Source organism: Miniopterus schreibersii (genome assembly GCF_964146895.1).
Source record: "Miniopterus schreibersii genome assembly, chromosome: 16".
In the NCBI taxonomy this organism is placed as follows: domain Eukaryota; kingdom Metazoa; phylum Chordata; class Mammalia; order Chiroptera; family Miniopteridae; genus Miniopterus; species Miniopterus schreibersii.
This window is the reverse complement of record NC_138116.1, coordinates 337154-356304: the sequence shown is the minus strand read 5'-3', so window position 1 is coordinate 356304 and position 19151 is coordinate 337154. Positions and strand designations below refer to the sequence as shown.

Below are 19151 nucleotides of genomic sequence, written 5' to 3'. Positions count from 1 at the left end.
GTGCTTATGTTTTTTAAATCCTCACTGGAGGGTATTTTTTCCATTGCTTTTCAGAGAGAGTGGAAGCGGAGGAGAGGAACGTGGATGTGAGACAGCCTGGCTGGCTCCTGCACATGCGCCCCCCCCCCCCCCCCCCCCCCCCCCGGGCATCATGCATCATGCCCATAACCCACCTACGTGCCCTTGGCCCGAAGGGAAGCCCGGGCAACTTCCGTCGGCGGCGGGCGCTCTAACCACTGAGCAAACCGGCTAGGGCTGTGTTTGTTTTTAAAACGTTAACAAAAATATGTACAAATGACTACCTGAAATTATCCTTCCCTTCATGGGAAAACTGAAGATGTCTCTGAGAGGTGCAGACACGGACTTGAGTGACGCAGAACGTTAATCTGGCGGCCAGTTAAGACCCGAGTTCAACCGATGCATTTGTAAAAAGCTGTATGACCAAAAACCCCAACCCAACTATAAATAAACGTCATGGGGGAAACCTGAAGAGCCCAGCGCGGTTTCCGGCGCCCGGAACGGCCTTAAGTAGCTCGCTGACCCCTGGGACTGCGCGGTCCCGGGATTCCCGGGCCGCTGCCCGATAGGACGGCCGCCCACGAGCTCGCGCTTCCTCTCCGCCGGCTCCTAGCCGCCGAACCCTCCGCTGAGCTCCGCACGAGGCGCCGCTTCCTGGAGAAACAATATTCTCCGCAGAGTGTAAGGGGCGCGGGCCCGCCGCGCCCAGCGGCCTCGTACCTCTTCGCGCTCCCGCGGGCCACGTGCGCCGGCCCGCCGCGCGTGCGCACTGCCGCCTCGCCAGTGCTACGTGACGCGCCTCGGGGCGGCCATGGCGGCGGGCCCGGGCCGCGCTCCCGCCCCCGCCGGGCCGCACCGTCTCCGCCCGGGCCGCGCCGGAATGGTGGCGCGCGCCTGGCGCCGAGCAGCGGGCCCCGCGCGCCCGGGCTCGACGCCCGCGCGCTCCCTGCGGACGCTCAGCCGCTCGCCCCGCGCCGCCGCGGCGTCAGGACAGCCGGGCCGCGCTCCGCCCCCGCGCGTTCCGATTGGCTGCGGGGACCGCCCCGCCCCTGCCTGGCGTCCCCATTGGCCGAGCGGAGCCGCGGGGTGGGGCCCGCCGGGGGCGACGACAACAAAGGGCGGCGGGCGGCCGGCGGCGGTGACCCAGGCTCCCGGTGTCCCTCCAGGTCGCGCGCGCCCCGCCTGCCCGGCTCCAGATGAAGTGTGAGCACTGCACGCGGAAGGTGGGCCCCGCGCGTCGCTGCGGCCGGGGGTCGCGGTCGGGGGCCGGGAGGTCGGGGGGTCGGGATCGGGGCTGCGCGGCTGGGGTCAAGGGTCGGGGCCGCTGGCGGACGGGCCCGGGAGCCGGGGCCGCAGCGCCGGCCGGCGGCGAGCGTGGGCGGGCGCCGGGGCCCTGGGTCGGCAGCGCGGGGCCGGCGCCAGCTCGCCGCCTCGGAGAGCCGGGGTCGCAGGCGCGGCGCGCCGGCCGGTGTCGCCCGGGTTCCCTCGGACGGGCTCGAGGCGGCGTCAGCGCCGCCCCCGCCGCCCGGGTGGTGCGGCCGCGGTCGGGCGCCTCCGGACTTGGCCCCACGCTGCGGCGCGGGCCCGGTGCTGGCTCTCGGTGCGCCCGGCCAGCCTTTCAGAACGTTTCTGAAGCCAAACCCCCGAACCGCGGCCCGGCCTGTCACCGCGGGGCCCCGCAGACGCGCCTCCGCGCGCCGCTGGCCGTGTTCTCCCGCTGCCTTGAACCGCAGCAGCGTCCGGGGCCCGTGCGAGCGGGGCAGGCGGGGCTCCCGCCCCCAGTGCCGTGGTCACTCGGTGGCCTTCCACGCCTGCTTCCGGGCTGTGGCAAAAACCAGGGGGCCGGCAGAGGGGCTTTTTGTTTTTCTAAAAATTAAGTCACGTCATAAATTTTATTTCATCAGTTGCTTTTTTTTTTAACCTAACATTGTGGGGAAGTGGCTTTTCAGAGCGTTTCATGGACTCCTGGTTCATTGTGTCCCGAGGTGGTCGGCACCCTGCTTCCCGGTTTCAGCTCATAGGAAGGACGCAGGTGTGCTGGCGGGTGTGTGTCCACACCTATACTGCCGCCACTTACCTAGAAACGACTTCTACTCGTGGGGTCAACTGACCCGAGAGCACCTATGCTTTTTTAAATTGAGAGAGTCCAAGTTTTTTCATATGTTTCTTTGCTTTTTTAAGGAATGTAGTAAAAAATCAAAAACCGATGACCAAGAGAATGCATCAGCCGATGTACCGAGTCCGGCCCAGGAGAATGGCGAGGCAAGTAGATTTTTTCCATTTCACATGAGCCTGGAAGAAAGAGCAGCCGCTGGTTTTCTCCTCTTTGGGGCGTGTGTCACCACCCACGTTGTTGCTCTAAGAAAAACAGAAGTGAGAAATGAATGGGCTAAAGTGGTGCCCCTGCCAGGGGCCAGATGTGCAGGCCAGTCAGTAGGAGGCACACTGCCTTCCAGGTAAGAGGGAGGGACAGCGCCCTGGGACCAAGCTGCCTTGCCCATTGCTCCCCTGGTTGCAAGTCTCATGGGGTCTCCTAGCAGTTAGGGGATAGGAGAGGGGGACTGGCATGGGTGTGCTCCCAGGAGGGAGAGTACCCCAATTATTTTTTTAAATCAAAAGTTCCATTCTGGCCCTGGCCGGTGTTGCTCAGTGGTTCGAGTGTTGCCCTGCACATCAAAGGGTCCAGGGTTCGATTCCCGGTGAAGGGTACATACCTGGGTTGTGGGTTCGCTCCCCACCCCCTGGCGCGTGCGGGAGGCAAGCAGTTGATGTATCGCCCTCACATGGACATTTCTCTCTCTGTCCCCTTGCCCTTTCTCTGAAAAGCAATGGAAAAAGTATCCGTGGGTGAGGAGTCACCAAAAAGTTCCATTCTGTAAAATGGGGGTTAGGTGGGTGCTTTATGCAAGTGCGTTTTTCTAATGGTTTTGTCTCTTAACTCAGTTATGGGGTCCTTTCACCCTCCTCAGCTGGTAGTGGTGCTTATTGGGCACACATGCTGAGCTGGACACCAGAGGAAGTGCTCTGTAGGTGGGACCTCACTTTGTGCTCAGAACCAGCATTTCAGATACACCCCACTGCCGTCCCCGCTGTACAGAGAGGATGCAGGGGGGAGGTTAAAGTCACTCTTTTTTTAAAATATATTTTTATTGATTTCAGAGAGACGAAGGGAGAGGGGGAGGAGAAACATCAGTGATGAGAGAGTTGTTGGTCGGCTGCCTCCTGCACTCCCCAACTGGGGATCAAGGCCACAATCCCGGGCATGTGCCCTGACCGGAAATCAAACTGCAATCTCCTGGATCCTAGGTCAACGCTCAACTGCTGAGCCACACCAGCCGGGTTGGTCATTCTTCCCTTAGAAAGTACTGGCATCAGTTTTACAAATGGGAGGTGGCAACACCGGAGAAATAAGTAGAGGTGTAGTTCATTGGTCCTGATAGGACATTTAGTCTGACAGGTGTCAATCTGGTCCCACGTGCACCAGCACTGCTCTGCACTCTGGTGACTGTGGGGCTTAGTGAAAGGAGGGGATGAGATGAGCACCCAGGGTGCCAGGGCAGAAGAGAGCAGGGACTGCCTGGGGCCCTGCAACCCCGAGCAGTGGGCCTGGGGCCTCCCACACCTGACCTCTGGCACATCACATTGGACAGACATCTAACCCTGGGAGCCCCAGTTTCCTTATCAGTGACATGGGGAGTTGGATTACTGCTCCCCTCCCCCAGGCTTTGGTGACGGCAAGATAACGTGTGCACAGTCTAAGTGGGCGTCCCGCCAGCTTAGTGGGTGGACACCCTGTCAGGTTGGGCCCGCCAGGGAAGGGGCTACTGGAGTAGGCCCTGGGGTAGTGAGAATTGAGGGGTGGGGCCTGGGGATGGGATGTGAGCCCATCAGGCACAGAGAAGTAGACAGAAGTGGTCTGGGGGAGGGTGGTAGGAGTCTGTCTTTCAAGAGGACAGATCAGATGTGCGTTTAAGGGCAGGTGACAGGGAGCTTCAGCTAGCTGGAGCAGAAGGAGCATTGAAAGAAGCCACATGGCAGCCCTGCCGGGCGTGGCTCAGAGGTTGAGCATCAACCTAGGATCCAGGCGATCAGGGTTCGATTCCCAGTCAGGGCACATGCCCGGGTTGCGGGCTAGGCATCCAATCAATGACTCTCTCATCATTGATGTTTCTATCTCTCTCTCTCCCCCTCCTTTCCTCTCTCTGAAATTAATAAAGATATATTTTTTAAAAAAAAGCCACATGGGAGACAGAGGGCGGTGGGGCCTGGGTAGGCCAGTCCGAGTGGAAAGAGGGTGCAGCACAGGGAGCCGAGTGCAGTTTGAGCTCATGGACATGGAGCTTTTGCAGGGTGCCTGTCTGGATTTAGGAGGGAGAGAGTTCTGCTAGAGGTGGAGGTTGGAGAGGTGTTGGGGGCAGGCTGGCACTGCTCTGGGATGTGAGGCTGACTGGAAAGAAGGGTTGATGGTGAGCTGGCAGTGTGCTGTGCCAGTTCTGAGCTCCCATGGGTGCTGTGGGACTGGGTGAGCTCACTGAGGAGAACACAGAAGGCCCAGAACAGGAGCTCCAGAGGCAGCAGAGGAGGGGATGAGGGAGGAAGAAGGGCCAGGCAGCTCCTAGGACACACATGTGACAGTGCTCCACGCTGGGCTGTCGTCTGAGACTCACTGGTGTCCCCGTGGCCCGGCCATGAGGTCTGGGGTTCAGCGTCCGTGCTCTGTACTGAAGACCACGTGCTAAAGAGGTTTTACAGAAGAATCAGGCCAAAGGTCATTTTTCTTTCGTAGAAGGGGGAATTCCATAAGTTGGCCGATGCCAAGATATTTCTGAGTGACTGCCTGGCGTGTGACAGTTGTGTGACCGCAGAGGAAGGAGTCCAAGTTTCCCAGCAGAATGCCAAGGACTTCTTCCGTGTTCTGAACCTTAATAAGGTAAGGTGTCCCGGGTGCTCTGTTGTCCTGGCCTGGAGGAGATGGGTGGAGGTCGAGGGGGAGCATGGAAGCCCCTGCTGGGAATGGTGCCTGCAGTTTGGCCCTGGCCCTGTGTCCCATGCTGTAGTCCACCCTCTCCAGAGTCCCTCCCATCAGAGCAAAATCAAACAGCCCAGAGTCAGGCTCCCTCACTGACAGCAATGGCTGTGGCCGGGAACACCTGCCAGGCTCCCTGGGTTTTTGGGAGGCTTCCACTGAGTGAGGTCCTGCAGCGGTACCAGGCCTGAGGTCAGGGGTCTTCGGAGGCAGAGCTGATCCTCTTCTGCCTCTGTGGCATTCTCAGAGGTGGGGGTTGTGTCCTAATGGGCTCATTAGCCTGGGGCAAGTCCCTGCAGACCAGTAATGGCCTTCCTGCCAGGAAGACAGGTGAAAGGGAAAGAAAGAGAAGAGGAAGGCAAATGCATTGAAAAGCACGTCCTGGTTTGCCCTCGCTCCCACTGCCCCACTCTGCGCAGTCAGCCAGAGCCTAGGCCCACATGACAGCGCAGGTGCCCCGGGAGCCCCAGTGCAGTCCAGGCGTGCTTAGACTGGAGTTGCATTAAATTTATAGGCTAATTTTGGGGAAACTATTTCACCGTAGATAGAGCCTGTTCACCCGTGAGCATGCTGCTGTCTCGGTTATTCTGCGTGACCTTCACTGGGGGCTGCAGTTGTCCCGTAGATGCCGGTGTTGAGTTACGCCTCCGTTCTCCATCTCGATGGTTCCATCTTGACGTGATTGGGGTTTTGTTGCTTTGTTAACTAGGTTACATTTTACTCTAATGTTCTATAGTGTCGATTGCTGGGGCATCGGGTTTTCTATGTGGCAATTTTGTAAACTTAATGTTCTAGTAGTTCCTAGGGTATTTTAGAGTTTCTAGGTTTATTGACTACAATTAATGAGTTTTACCTCTTTTAACCCATATACCTCTCATACCTCTTTTTCTGACTATGTTGTCTAAGACCCTTAAGTCAACCTCAAATGACAGTGACGAATGGTACTAACCTCTTGTTTTACTATTAAATAGATGTTTGTGGAAACTTCTAGTGGTTACCCATATCAGTCAGCATTCCAGCTGCAGGTGATAGGCACTCAGCTCACACTGGTGCGAATAACATGGAGGTGGCTGCTTCATGAAACTGAAAGCTTAGAAGTCAGGAGGGTCTGGGGTTGGCAGCACCAGCCACTCAGGCTGCCACCAAGGAAAGCAGTTTCCATTTCCCTGCCTAGCCGGGCTCTGGGTGCAGGCTGATCCCCTCCCGGTCACAGCCTGGCTCCTCCGCAGAGGAGGTGAGAATGAAGTAAGTGCCTTGGAAAAACCCCGGGCAGGGCACTGGGCAGAGGGACAGGAAGCGCTGGGTCTGGCTCCTCAAAGCTGCCACTCAATGACCTTGGCTTGAGGCCTCTTGGGGACAGGTCTCCAGGTGCCCCTTCAATGTGTGTGTATTGTAAAAAAAATGTATATTTTTACTGTTACTGAGTCATTTCATTTATTTATGGGACATTATAATTTACATTTTTTTCTTTAAAATTATTTTTCTCCAGATATTTGCATTTATCCATATAAGATTGTTCTTAAAATTGACAGGATCTCTTGGGATGTCCCATGTGTTCATTGTAATTTCTTCTCTTTTTCCATAGTTTCTCTTGCCAGCATGTCTTTGCACAGACTGTCACCTCCTGCCTGTCCTGGGTCTTGCATTAAATTGCAGTCACTACCTATGTCATGTTCTTCTCTGTTTCTCCTAGAAATGTGATACCTCAAAGCACAAGGTGCTGGCAGTGTCCGTGTGTCCACAGTCTCTGCCTTATTTTGCTGCTAAATTCAGCCTCAGTGTCACAGATGCATCCAGAAGGCTCTGCGGCTTCCTCAAGAGCCTGGGTGAGCGCCTTTGGTGTTACCATGAATGTAGAACCTGAGCCTGTGACTCCCTCTTTATACCTAGAGTTCAGTTTTCAAGGGCACAGGATAGGTAAGAACGTCTGGTCTGTGAGTCTCGTGGAGGTAAGAGGACCCTGCCTCTGACCATGGAGGATGGGTGTCACTTACCCCTCACCATGTAGCCGGGTGTTGTGTTACTGCTGGAGGCGGCCCCTCCCCGAGTGGCGAGTGACCATCTTTGGACGGGATACGCGGGAGGCTCCCACACTTGTGGAGCAGTGTCATGTTGCTTGGCTCACGGGACCTCTGAAGGCATCTGTGATGGAGAGGGAGGCCGCAGGGAGGGCATCTGGTTTCCCAGGAAACTGAAGAGCAGGGCAGGGGGGCGCGGGTGTTGTTCTGTGTGAAGCATGAAAGGCGGCCAACTCAGCACTGTGGGGACTCAGATGTGAATGAGCACCGGGGAACACCCCCTCCACGCCATAGGGGTGCTTCTTCTGTCTGCCACTGTCAGACAAGTACTGTCCCCGCCCCCGCTGAGACCTCAGGGCCCTGGAGCATCCTTGTGCCAGTCCATCAACACAGGCTCAGGAGGGGAGAGATTGAGCCACTTGCCAAATAACAGCTTTTGTTACTCTGTAGTAGCCTTTCAAAGACATAAGTATATTGGGGATCACAAATAAAATAAGACGAGACTTAGAATAAACAGGGATGCCTCGCTGCTCCTTGGTGCGCCTGCCAGGGAGTGAGTTCTGGGTGCACAGTGCCAGCTGCTAGCCTGGGCTTGCTAAGCCGTCCCTTCCTGCTTCTATCTTAAAAAGCCTAAGGTTAGGTTAGTTTTACCAAAGATCTAGTTATTAGATGCTGTATGGTCTCATAGTGAAAGGCCCTCTTTTGACATTCAAAAATAAATAGTTGGGCATTATATATTAATATTAATAATGAAACTATTCACAGTGGAACTGATTTCTTAAGGTAATGGTTTTAGATGGCACTTAGAATATTATATTTGTTTTTAAGGACAACTGGCTGCTTTTAAGATTTAGACTGGCTGTAGATATTAAAGCTATTTGCTTATTTTATTATAATTATTGGAAATATGTTCTTTTGTCTCAAGCTTATTTACCAATAGTAAGAAAATACATTAAAAAGATAGCTAATTAAAAAATTTAAGATCTTCGTAAAGGTGCTCAGCCAGTTTACTCATGTTACTTAGTTTAACGATGTCATGGTCGTTACTGACTGAAGTGCCATTTAGACAGTGAATTTGGACAGAATGCTGCTGGTACCTTATAACATTCCATTAATTTATATATGGAGCTTGGCAGGGTGCCTGTATAAATACAGATGTAGAGAGAAAAGCAAGAAGCAGAAGAGGGAACGTCGGTATTTTATTACTGAAATGCCCAGGAGGAGAGCCTGCAGATTCTGTTAAGTTCGTCTTTTAGTGTCCAGACTTGGGGAGGAGACCCACTGAGGTGCTGTGAGCTGAGTGCCCCTCTTCCCTGCAGGGGTGCACTATGTCTTCGACATGACAATAGCTGCGGATTTCAGCATCCTGGAGAGTCAGAAAGAATTTGTGCGCCGGTACCACCAGCACCGTGAGGAAGAGCCCACGTTACCCATGCTGACCTCCGCCTGTCCTGGTGAGCATGCAGGGCCACAGCTTCAAAAGGGGGCTGGGGTGTCCTGGAAAAGTGCCTCCCACATGGATCCCAGGTCTCTTGGGGTTGTCTGTGGGGTCAGCTGGTGTCATGTGATGCTCTCCTCACCTGGCAAGGCCCCAGGAGAAGGAAGCTAGCTGTGGCTGCTGCAGGTTGAGCTGCTGGCTGTGTGGTTGGCTGACCACTTTAATTGTGTGTCCACCCTGGAGACCACAGCAGCAACAGTGCCCCCTGGGGCTGTGGTGGGAGCCATCCACTTGGGCTTTGTGGCCGCTGTCCTGGCCGCAAGAATAACTCTACAGCTGGCGTGGTGGCTCTAGAGTCATGCAGCCCCACACTGCCTCACAGCCGTTCCTCTTGTTCTCCTCTTTTTGGGGTACTGGTGTTCCTGGTTTTTTCTCCCACTCTGGCCTGGGACTTGCAAGGCCGCCCATCCCGCATCCTCCAGTCTAGGGCACAGGCACCTGGGATCCTGTGGCCCCAGCCGCTAGGACTCAGCAGCTTTGGGGAGGGCTCTGTCACACACTCCTAGCAAGGCCTGAAGAAGAGGTGTCAGTTTTCCCCTGGGGGATGGGAGCTCAGGATCCCTGGGGTGTGGCAGGAAGCAGAAGGAAGCCACTGTGAGGAACCGACGCTCCCTGGTCTCTCCCCAGGCTGGGTCCGATACGCGGAGCGGGTGCTGGGTCACCCCATCACGCCCCACCTCTGCACTGCCAAGTCTCCCCAGCAGATCATGGGCTCCCTGGTGAAGGATTACTTCGCCAGACGGCAGGTAAGCCTATCTCTTCCTGGAGGTCAGCCTGGGTCGGGAGCCTGGACTGCACGAGGGGCCGGTGGTGATGGGAATTGAGGTGAGCGAGGGAGACACAGGGTGGACCTGGTGCTGCTGCTCAGTCGTGAGGCAGGAACTGGACTGTAAAAGATGGGGCTCAACCCAGAGCAGCCAGCACCAAGGAGGCCAGTGGGTGTGCTCTTCTCCACCGCCCTGGACATGGTTTGCTCTGTCCCCATAGAACCTGTCCCCAGACAAGATTTTCCACGTCATTGTGGCCCCGTGTTATGACAAGAAACTGGAGGCCCTTCGAGAAGATGTTCCCACAGCTTTGCACAATTCCCGGGGTGCTGATTGCGTGCTAACCTCAGGTGAGAAGTGGGTGGGGCAGGTGAGTGCCGTGGGGCCTCCAACAGGCCACCCTCTGAGGTCACTGACAGGGACCCCAGGAAAGGGAAGAGGGCAGCACTCCAACCAGTGTGTGGTGTTGGCCCAGGACTGGGGGAGCGGGCTTGGGCAGCGCGGGGCAGTCACACTTAACCACGGGAGTTTCCAACAGCCCAATCTGCGCTGGGGGTACAGGTGAAGTTTCCTCTTTCCATAAAGTGGGAAACACTTGTGTGCTGGCAGTCTCCGTGGGGGCTCTGCCCTGACTGCATGGAGTCTGCGCAGGGCTCCGGGTTGAGGTGGGAGTGAATCTCCAGGGCTGTTCAGGGGAATGTTGCAGTCAGTCGAGGGGCAGCTGAAGTCAGGAGCAGCCTTCAGGGGCAGAGATGCCTCCATGGGTCCCCTGACCTGAAGCTCCAGCACATGGAAACCCATGGAGAGGCCTCCACGGCACAGGCTCCTTGGGGGCCCTGAGACAGGAGGGCCCCGCAGCCTTATCCTGTGCTTCCCAAGGAAGGGCCCTCTGCTCTCGGGACGGGTTTTTATAGGAACCCCATGCCGACATCTCTCCTGAGTGCAGAGTAGGTGGTTCGCACCTCACGCACACCGGATGTCCCTGCTGGTTTAGATTCTCTGTTCCAAGATTTTCTCAGGAGCCCGTGTGCAGAAGGGAGTCCAGACATGGTTCTGATTTTCAGTTGGTCTCATTGCGGGTAACAGCACATCCTGTGAATGCAGCCAGTCTGTTTTTGGGCATCCCACCCACGTGAGGTCATCACAGAGTTCTCTGCGTGGGAAACAAACATAGATTGTTGGCAGAGAACCCTCGTTTCAAGAGCAGAAAGGGAATCAGATGCTTCTCTTACATTTTATTAGCATCTTTCATTTCATTGTGTTCCTTTGCACTTGAGATGGGTCCTTGTGTCTGTGGGAGGGACAGCATCCAAGGTCACCTTAACCTAGAGTTTCCTGTGGGGAAGAGGTAATGTTGGAAACAGCTCGACACTGTGCAACTCCACCACTGACGCCTCTTCTTTGTCTGCAGGTGAAGTTGTTCAGATAATGGAGCAAAGTGACCTCTCCGTGAGCGACGCTGCCGTGGACACTCTGTAAGTGGCTTTTGCAGGGAGGGCCAGCTTGTGGATGGGCCTCCTGTGTGATCTCGGTGGGCACCCGTCCCAGGGCCTCCCCACTTTATCTTGAGGCTGTGCTGGGATGTGGGTGTGGGGTGGCACCTCATCCACGGTGCCACTTCCTGTGCTGCCACATGGCCCCCCACAACCCTCAGCCATCTTCCCGGCTCTGGAATCAAACGTGGACCCTGGTGGTCATTGGTCACCAGGGCTGGGGGAGTTGGGCTCCGTGGTCTCGTGCCCACCAGGACTCTCCCTGGCCAGACTCTATCTGTTCCCGGCCTCTGAGTCTACACCTGCCCGGGGGTGGTTGCCTTGGGGAAACAGCAGATCCCTCGGGTCCATTCCACCAAAAGCAGCAGGTTGGGTTTCTGTGGTCAGTGGTGACTCGAACCAATGACCGGTGCTCCTGCTGAGTCCTGTGACCTGGACACTGTGCAGAGCACTCCTGGGCTACTCGGCAGGTCCTGCCCGTAGTGGCCCCGGGACTGTTTGTGGCCCTTTTGTGGGAGGCTGGACTGAGGTTTATAAGATCTCAGCAACGCGAGTGCCCACAGCCACAGCCTGTACTTGAGCCAGGCTGACTGCGCACCTCATCCCCACTGGGGCTTCAGATAGACATGCTCTCGAGTCAGCCTCGGAGTCCCAGTCCCTGTCCCCAGGCTCGAGGTTCTGGGGGACACCCTGATGCATGCAGCAAAGAAGGGAAGTCACTGAGCAGCCCCGAGCACAGCCCCACCTGCAGCCCCAGATGGGGATGCAAATGGCACTTCATATTGATCACTGAAATGTAGTAAGATGGAATCTTGCACAGAGTTTAGGGATCTGCACAGATTTCACTTTTCACGTGGCAACCCTGGGTCATCAAACTCTGAAGTCTGATTTCAGTCTTATCACCTTTCTCTGCCTGATGAGGTTTGGAGACCTGAGAGAGGAAGAGGTGAGGCGCCATGACGGCGCCAGCTCGGACGGGTACCTGGCGCACATCTTCAGGCACGCAGCCAAGGAGCTGTTCAACGAGGACGTGGGGGCCGTCACCTACCGAGCCCTGAGGTGTGTGGGATGCGCTGCCATCTGTCTGCTGTGTGGTCAGTGCTGCCTCTCAGGGCAGGTTCCCCAGAGCCTGTGTGCCTGCATGCGTGTGTGTGCCTGCGTGCATGTGTTTGAGTGTGCGCAGACTAGAATCCCTGTGTGTGTTTTACAGGAACAAAGACTTCCAGGAGGTCACTCTTGAGAAGGATGGAGAGGTCCTGCTGCGCTTCGCGGCTGCGTATGGCTTTCGAAACATCCAGAATGTGGTTCTGAAGCTAAAGAAGGGCAAGTTCCCATATCACTTCGTGGAGGTCCTCGCCTGTGCCGGGGGTAAGATGCCCCTACAGCACCCACGGGCAGTGGGCCCTCCTTACCCGCCCTGAGCTTTGCTCGGCCTCAACGGCATTGGGGGAGCGTGGGCACTGCCCTGGTTGTGACGGGTGGTCCCTCTCTCTCCCTCACCCCCTTTCCTGCCTGTGTTTTTTAGGATGTTTAAGCGGCAGGGGCCAAGCCCAGGCGGAGGACGGGCGTGCAGACAGGGCACTGCTGCGGCAGATGGAAGGCATTTACGCCGCCATCCCTGTGCGGCCCCCGGAGACCAGCGCCCACGTGCAGGAGCTGTACCAGGAGTGGCTGGGCGGGGCCGACTCCCCCAGGGTCCAGGCAGCCCTGCACACGGCCTACCAGGGCCCGGGGCAGCCCACCAGCAGCCGGGACATTAAGTGGTGAAGGTCCAGTGGACGGGCTGCAGAGTTCCCTGCTCCTCATCTGTTGACGGCTCCCCCACTCTGTTGGGTGCTGTCTTTATCATCTTTGTGTGACTGGAACATTGTATCTTGAGAGAAGGGTTGCCCCGGTTTACGTTTCGAAAAGGAAAGATTCTAAAAACCCCCAAGATGAAAAAATCCCAAAGAGCAAGAATGGAGATAGACTCTTAGTGTCTGCAAAGAGTTCAGACCTGGCTCTGTCCACGGGCCTCGGAGGGAGGGGTGTGGGGATGATGTGGCAGACGGGCTGTGGGGTCTCGGGGGGGGGGGGGGGGGCAGGCCTGCTGGCTGGTGTGGCCCTGACTTGACCTATGTATGCTGCTCTGAAGGTGTGTCTCCCACAACATGAGTCAGTTGCCACCTTTGGAATCTGGGCTCACACACAAGTCTGTGTTTCCACCTTTTCTTGAAACGAATCTGCGTCTGGCAGGAGTGGCCACATCCTGAGGCTAGGTCCTGTCGCTGGGAATCTAGATGAGGCCCCACCTGGGCCCTTTACGTTCATGGTTTCAGCTGAACTTGCCTTGTGTGGGAGGCCTGCCAAGGGTGACAGGTGTTACAGAGGGGAGAATGGAGGGTGGACACCCTGCTCACTCCCTCCCTGGGTGGGTCAGGCAGGTAAAGGCCGTCCAACCCACCCCACGGTTGGGGGAGATAGCTTCCGTGTCCACGCCTCACCTAGCAGGCTGGCCGCTCCCCTCTGCTTCAGGCAGCCTCTGTGCTCACCACGGCACTCCCTGCCCTGCTCGTGCTGCTTGCAGCATTGCCTTAAACGAGAAGAGAGCAGTTTGCCCGCAGATGACTACACAGAAGGCTCGCAGCCACCTGCAGAACCCGGACTCCGAGCACAGCAGGCCCATCCTGTGAAGTGAGACGTGACCGGCCGGGAGCTGGTTTCTCAGAGCACTTGGATTTTGTTAACATAGGGTGAATTCTTCTTGAACCCTTCAGCCTGTTGGGTTTCCTTCATTTGTGTCATGGTATCTGTATACCCATCTGGGTTGATAACTGGGACATTGCGTGAAATTACATATCTTTTGCTTTCAATCTATGTACCGTGGGTTTCATCCTATGCAGTAACTGATTATGAAATAAACAGTCAAAGAGTTTCTACGTGTGGGCGTTGGGTGAGCGGATGCTCTCTCATAGCCAGGGCTGGCATGGGCTCTGGGGCAGCAGGTCATGGTAGCACAGCCTCACCTGAGCCAACAGCTGGCCCAGAGCAGGAGCGCTGTCCTTCCCTGTCCCCATCAGTCCCAGAATGGCAGGAGTCAGATGTGGGGGCCACTCTTCAAAAGCCTTCCAGCTACAAGGAAGACAGGCTTCCTGGGGGACATGTGGCACAGTCCACCCTCACAGGGCCAGGCTGAGGGATGGCATCACATGAGGGTTCAGGTCCGCCCAAAGGCACATCTTGGGTTATGGCCACAAGAGAGTGGGCCCAGGCCTTTCGTTCACTGTCACTCAGGCAGTAGAAGCAAAGAGTGACGGTGGCCCTGTGGTCAGGAGGGAGTGACACACACGGCATGTCTGCTGTGAGAAGTGTGGTGAGCACAAGGAGGGGACAGAGCACGTCAGATCCGCAGCCCCTCAGCAGGAACGCTGTGGTCTGAGGGCTGGTGCTGCCAGAACCTAGTGGACCAGATCCATCCACGTCCAAATTTCCAGACCACATTAGAACCCAGATTTCTCAGTTCCGTTTCTGCCTGACATGAGAGTTGGGGCCAGTGTGGATGCCAGTCCTTCCTCCTCAGCTCGGCTGGAGTGATTGTTGGAGCCCATCCATGGCCCACACCATCAATCTGATCCTGACCTAGGGTATGGAACCAGGCACTTCCTGTGACTGAGGATGTTTTATAGCCTCACCTGTTGGCCAGAAGCTAAGTGATAGAGGCTTCTGGACACGGTCTATAGTGAGAGCTCAGATCTTCACACTGTGTCCAGGTCAGGTGAGGGCACTGCAGCCCAGGCAGGCAGCTCCCCTCAGGGCCCAGCCTTGGTAGTTACACTCCACCTCCTTCCACACAGACACTGGTTTTGCTTCCGGGATGGAACAGCAGGTGTAGCATTTGCCTAAAGCAAATGAACCCTCACCACGACATGCAGGGCAGCAGAGGGCACGTGACAGGCAGGACCCTGTACTTTTTAATAAGGATGGGCCACATGTTTTGAGAACAAGGAGAGCAGGTACCAGGACTGAAGTCTTATTTTTAAATTGAAATGCAAGTTGTATCTATAAATACACAGAGATAAGCATATACATGTACATTGGCTTGGTTTTTGCCCAAGAGATGTGCACGGGACATGAAGTATTGGTGTCAGTGAGAGAGCAGGCGCTCTGAGCAGGTAATTGTACATCCAAACGTTGGGTTCTACAGGTGGTCAAACCGTGGAATAAATTTTTACTGACAGAAAAATCTTGCAACAATACATAGTATAAGCCCCTTTGGGTTTCTTTTGTAAAGGAAAAAGGGAAAAAATGAACATTAAAAGAACAAAGATCAGGAAATCCCTAATGTGCTGGGGTGTCCCCAACAACAGACAGGGGTCCTTACCTGCAGGGTCCCTGGAGGGGACAAAAGAGCCACAGATGAGTGTGTCCTACTGAGACTTGAACTCAGGTCACCGGATTCAAAGTCCAGAGTGTTGACCATCACACCACAGAACCTCACGTCATTCAGATCACCGGGTCCTTGGCCTGAGTTAAAGAGGGAGGGGACCAAGGGAGGAGGGGAGGGGAGACAGAAGGGGAAGCCATTGTTTCCATACAAAACTGCTTAAAATTTAAGTTCTAATCTTAATGTTCAGTGGGGGCGTGGCAGGACAAAAGGCACACACAGGTCCCACTGAGATTTGAACTCAGATTGCTGGATTCAGAGTCCAGAGTGCTAACCATTACACCATGAAACCAGCTACTTCTGTGGGCCCTACACATTTTGATGGGGACATGGACACAAATGGGAGGGTTTGAAGGCTGAGTCTGAGCTGGTTCTGCTGCCCTTGGGTTGGGATCAAAAAAGAGGTCACCTTGTAGCAGAGGATGGTTTTGATCCATCGACCTCTGGGTTATGGGCCTAGCTCACCCCTGCTTTGTCAATCTGCTGCATGTGGTGTGGGCTGACTGACAGTGACAGACCTAGTGCTCTCTCCCGCTGGGCAGGCTCCTGGCAGGGGACAACAGGGCCAGGCAGGTGTCATTTCTTCCATACACAACTCCTTAAAATTAAAAGTGCTAAGAAATCTTGCTGTTCAGCTTTATAACTTGAAAAACTGTGCACTTTCAAAAAGATAGAAACTGTTCCCCCAAGAACATTCTGGATATAAACCCTTTGAGGGAGAAAATCTTTGAATCTGTGTCACACCTTTTCATGTAAAAAGTGTCCATGGAACTTACTGTTGCAGATAGCAGGGTGTCTCCTCCCTCAAACCAACAGGAGCACCAGGAGAAAGAAACCAACTGAAACTTCTGGGGTCAGACTATGAGGATCCACAGGACACTCCAAGGACACGACCACAAGGAACTGAATGAACTGTCTTTGTGAGCAGGGTTAAAGGAAGCCAGCAGGGGCGGTAAGCACCCCAACACTAGCCATAACACTGAGTGGTCAGAATCCTGAGGTCTGGGAGCAGCTCCTGGACCCAGTGCATCTGAAGCTGATGGTGTAGGCACCAAGAAGGAGCTGAGGGTTTCCTTAGTGGAGCATGTGGACCCAGACCAGGCAGGAACAAGCAGAGGAGTCTTTCCCCTCCACCTCTCATCTCCATTGCATGGAGATGCTCAGCCCTTTTGCCTTCCAGCTTCCTGTTGGTTTTAGGGAAGAGAAAGGTAAAGGTAGAGGTGTGTCTGGAGGGCAAACGAAATACACCCAGGAGGACCAAAGGAAACAACTATAACCCCAGATGTACAACTGCCAAGGGCGCTGAAGGGAGGGGATGAGGAAGGACCTGAAGCGAGGGCCTGGGCAGAGCCAGCTGGCTGGGCTGCAGCAGCATCAGCCACACCCGCCGCCGGGCTCAGGGGGCAGCCCCTGGCTGAACTTCCAGACAGACCTGCAGCTGCCACGGGCGGCGAGGCTCCCTGAAAAGCACCCCGGCTGTACTGGAGCTTGAATCTCCACCACAGGGTAAAGGATCTTGTCTGAGCCTGGGAAGTGCAGGCACACACGGCAGTTACAGGTGAAGACGGCGGAAACCCCCCCGAGCAGCACTTTCCTCAGTGCCCCAGTGTGGAGGCTCAGTAACACCAGGCCGGAGACGTGGTGTCAAAGAGCCCGCTGATGAGGCATGTGGATGAACTTCTTGGACTGAGTCCAGAACTGGAGAAGATTCTCGGTCCGCGTGAAAGCGCACGAAAGGTCTCAGTGCGCGGAGGGTGCTCAATCCTGCCCAAAGGAACCTGCAGGGGTCGCCAGGCTCTGTCTCCAGCCACCCTAGTGACGCTCGACGAAGCCTCAGGCCGAAATGGCCGTGGGGAAGGGCGGAGACTAGGCCCTGGCCGACAACACGGACTCTTCCCCGCACCAAGCGTGCCCTGGCGGCGGCTGCAGCTTCCGTCTCGGTGGCCAACGGCGAGTCCCAGTTCTGGCTGAGAGGGAGCGAGGGCGCCGGCCGCCTGGAGGCAGGTGGCTTCAGCGATCCTTTCTCTGGGGGCTGCGAGGCCGGCCCTCGCGAGGTCCCCCCTGCGCCGGTTCAGGGCCCGCGCTCGCTGCCCCGACGGACGCCGCTCCCAGCCGAGCGCGCTTCACCGCGAGGCGCCGGGCAGCCGGCCTTGGCTGGAGAAACGACGTTTCCTTCCTTCCGGTTCCTCGCCCCCAGCGGCAGCTGCCCAGGAAAGAAGAGGGGGCGCCTCCAGACAGCCTTCGGGGTGAAGCACGGCGGCAAAGCGAACAGCGCCTCCCACAGACGCTTCCGACGCGCGCTGCCGGCGGCTCGCGAGGTCACCCCGACTTCCCGCTCTCAGCCCGCGTCAGGCAGGGCCCGTTTTCTTCACCCCGCACCCCCAGCACCTCGGGGTCCGGGCCCGCAGGCACCGCCCGTCCCGTCCGCCGGTGAAGAAAGGAGCCGACGGCGGCGCGACCGGCGCACGTGCCTGTCTCCGCTTCAGGACGCACCCGAGTGCTCTGAGGCGCGAGGCGCGAGGCCCGGTCCCGGAAGCGCGCGGTCACGTGGGCGGCGGTCACGTGCCGTCGCGCACGTTGGTGTAGGGCGTCCTCGCGCTGCCGCCCCGCCCCTCGCTGGGCGCGCACGTCCGCGCCTGCGCGCCTGGCAGCGTGGGGCAGGGGGAGCGGGGGCGCGTCCGGGGAGGCGCGAGGCGGGCTCCGGGCGCGCGCGGCGGGGGCGGGGCGGCCTCTGGGGTCCGCCCCCCTCGGCCGCGGGTCTCCGCGCCCGGGAGCCCGGGACCAGGCTCCGACGCCCTCTCCACGTCGTGCGCCCCCGTTCGGCGGGGCGGGGGGCGGGGCCTCGAGCTTGCGCGGCGCGGGCACCCGCCTCAGGGGAGAGCGCGGAGCTGGACCGGAGCCCGGAGGCTGGAGGAACCGACAGCGAGTCCGCGAAGCTCGTCGGTCAGAGCTTTTCACTAACCGCCGCCCGCGCACCTCCGACGCGCTTTTCCTAATGTTTTGGATGCAGACTTGGATATGGCGGCGACTCGGCAAGGCTTTCTGTAGGGTGGACAGAGAATTCATAGTCTCCGCAGGGCCGGCCACATTGTGGCTTCTGTGAACACTTTAGAAGAGACGGTCAGCTTTGCACTCCTGGGAGCAGATGCAGCGTGGATTTGGCCACACCTGCCCTGGAAGAGCCGGAGGCTTCAGGGTCTCGGGCTCTCGCTGTGTCGCTGATAGAATCTCACTCCAAACCCCAAGAAACGGGGACGCTGTGGTCACGGTTCAGCGGACCCTCCGCGACTGGGGTCACCGTCATGAACGAATGAACTTTTCTGCAGTGCTGGGGGCTGTTCCCTCCGGCCCAGGCTGGAGAAGCCTCAGCGCCCGCGAAGCCAGCAGCCTCCCGGGAGTGGGCCTGGCCCCTGCGCCCCGCTTGACCGCGTCTTCCTTCTGCTTTCTTGCGGCCGGTTGGGAGGGTCCCGGTTGTCACACCAGCTTTCCTCTGCGCTGTCATTTCCCTTGTTCGTATTTTCTTCGCAATCACGACTCATTCCCTTCATTATTTTGACCGTGACTGGTTTCAGTTCCATTGTGATATACTTTTGATATTTTGAAGTTTCTACCAGACTTACTTCTCCCTTCTTTTTTTCTTCCAGTAAGATGTTTCCTTGCAGTCATGTCTGAATGTTGGTATAATCAATAATTTACAAAAGGTATACACAGTAAATGTGACTTTAAGGCATACACTAGTGCATCTCAAATGCATTTTAAAATTGCCTCTATGTAGCCTGGCTGGCGTGGCTCAGCGGTTAAGCGTCGACCTAGGATCCCCGTGATCAGGGTTCGATTCCCAGTCAGGGCACATGCCCTGGTTGCGGGCTGCAGCCGATCAATGACTCTCTCATCATTGATGTTTCTAT

General features: G+C 56.7%; 1 protein-coding gene and 1 long non-coding RNA gene across 4 annotated transcripts; one reads left to right on the top strand and one right to left on the bottom strand.

Moving 5' to 3' along the window:
- Positions 1 to 1093: 1093 nt before the first annotated feature.
- On the top strand, positions 1094 to 13734 carry NARF (nuclear prelamin A recognition factor). The gene is made up of 11 exons (XM_081162559.1): positions 1094 to 1241; positions 2200 to 2280; positions 4805 to 4948; positions 6738 to 6870; positions 8382 to 8516; positions 9188 to 9306; positions 9548 to 9677; positions 10739 to 10802; positions 11742 to 11879; positions 12031 to 12188; positions 12346 to 13734. Exons 1-11 carry the CDS (start codon positions 1215 to 1217, stop codon positions 12585 to 12587), a joined length of 1371 nt encoding a protein of 456 aa, XP_081018685.1. The 5' UTR covers positions 1094 to 1214; the 3' UTR covers positions 12588 to 13734.
- Positions 9685 to 17801, bottom strand: LOC308569133. Of its 3 annotated transcripts, none has more exons than XR_014000561.1 (3): positions 16020 to 17791; positions 15181 to 15323; positions 9685 to 10662 (listed from the first exon to the last, which is right to left on the bottom strand). It is a non-coding gene; the product is annotated as an uncharacterized lncRNA (long non-coding RNA). The 3 variants fall into 3 exon arrangements; XR_014000562.1 differs by lacking the exon at positions 9685 to 10662 and having other exon boundaries at positions 14817 to 15323; positions 16020 to 16427; positions 16676 to 17790; XR_014000560.1 differs by lacking the exon at positions 9685 to 10662 and having other exon boundaries at positions 14817 to 15323; positions 16020 to 17801.
- Between the last annotated feature and the right edge of the window lie 1350 nt (positions 17802 to 19151).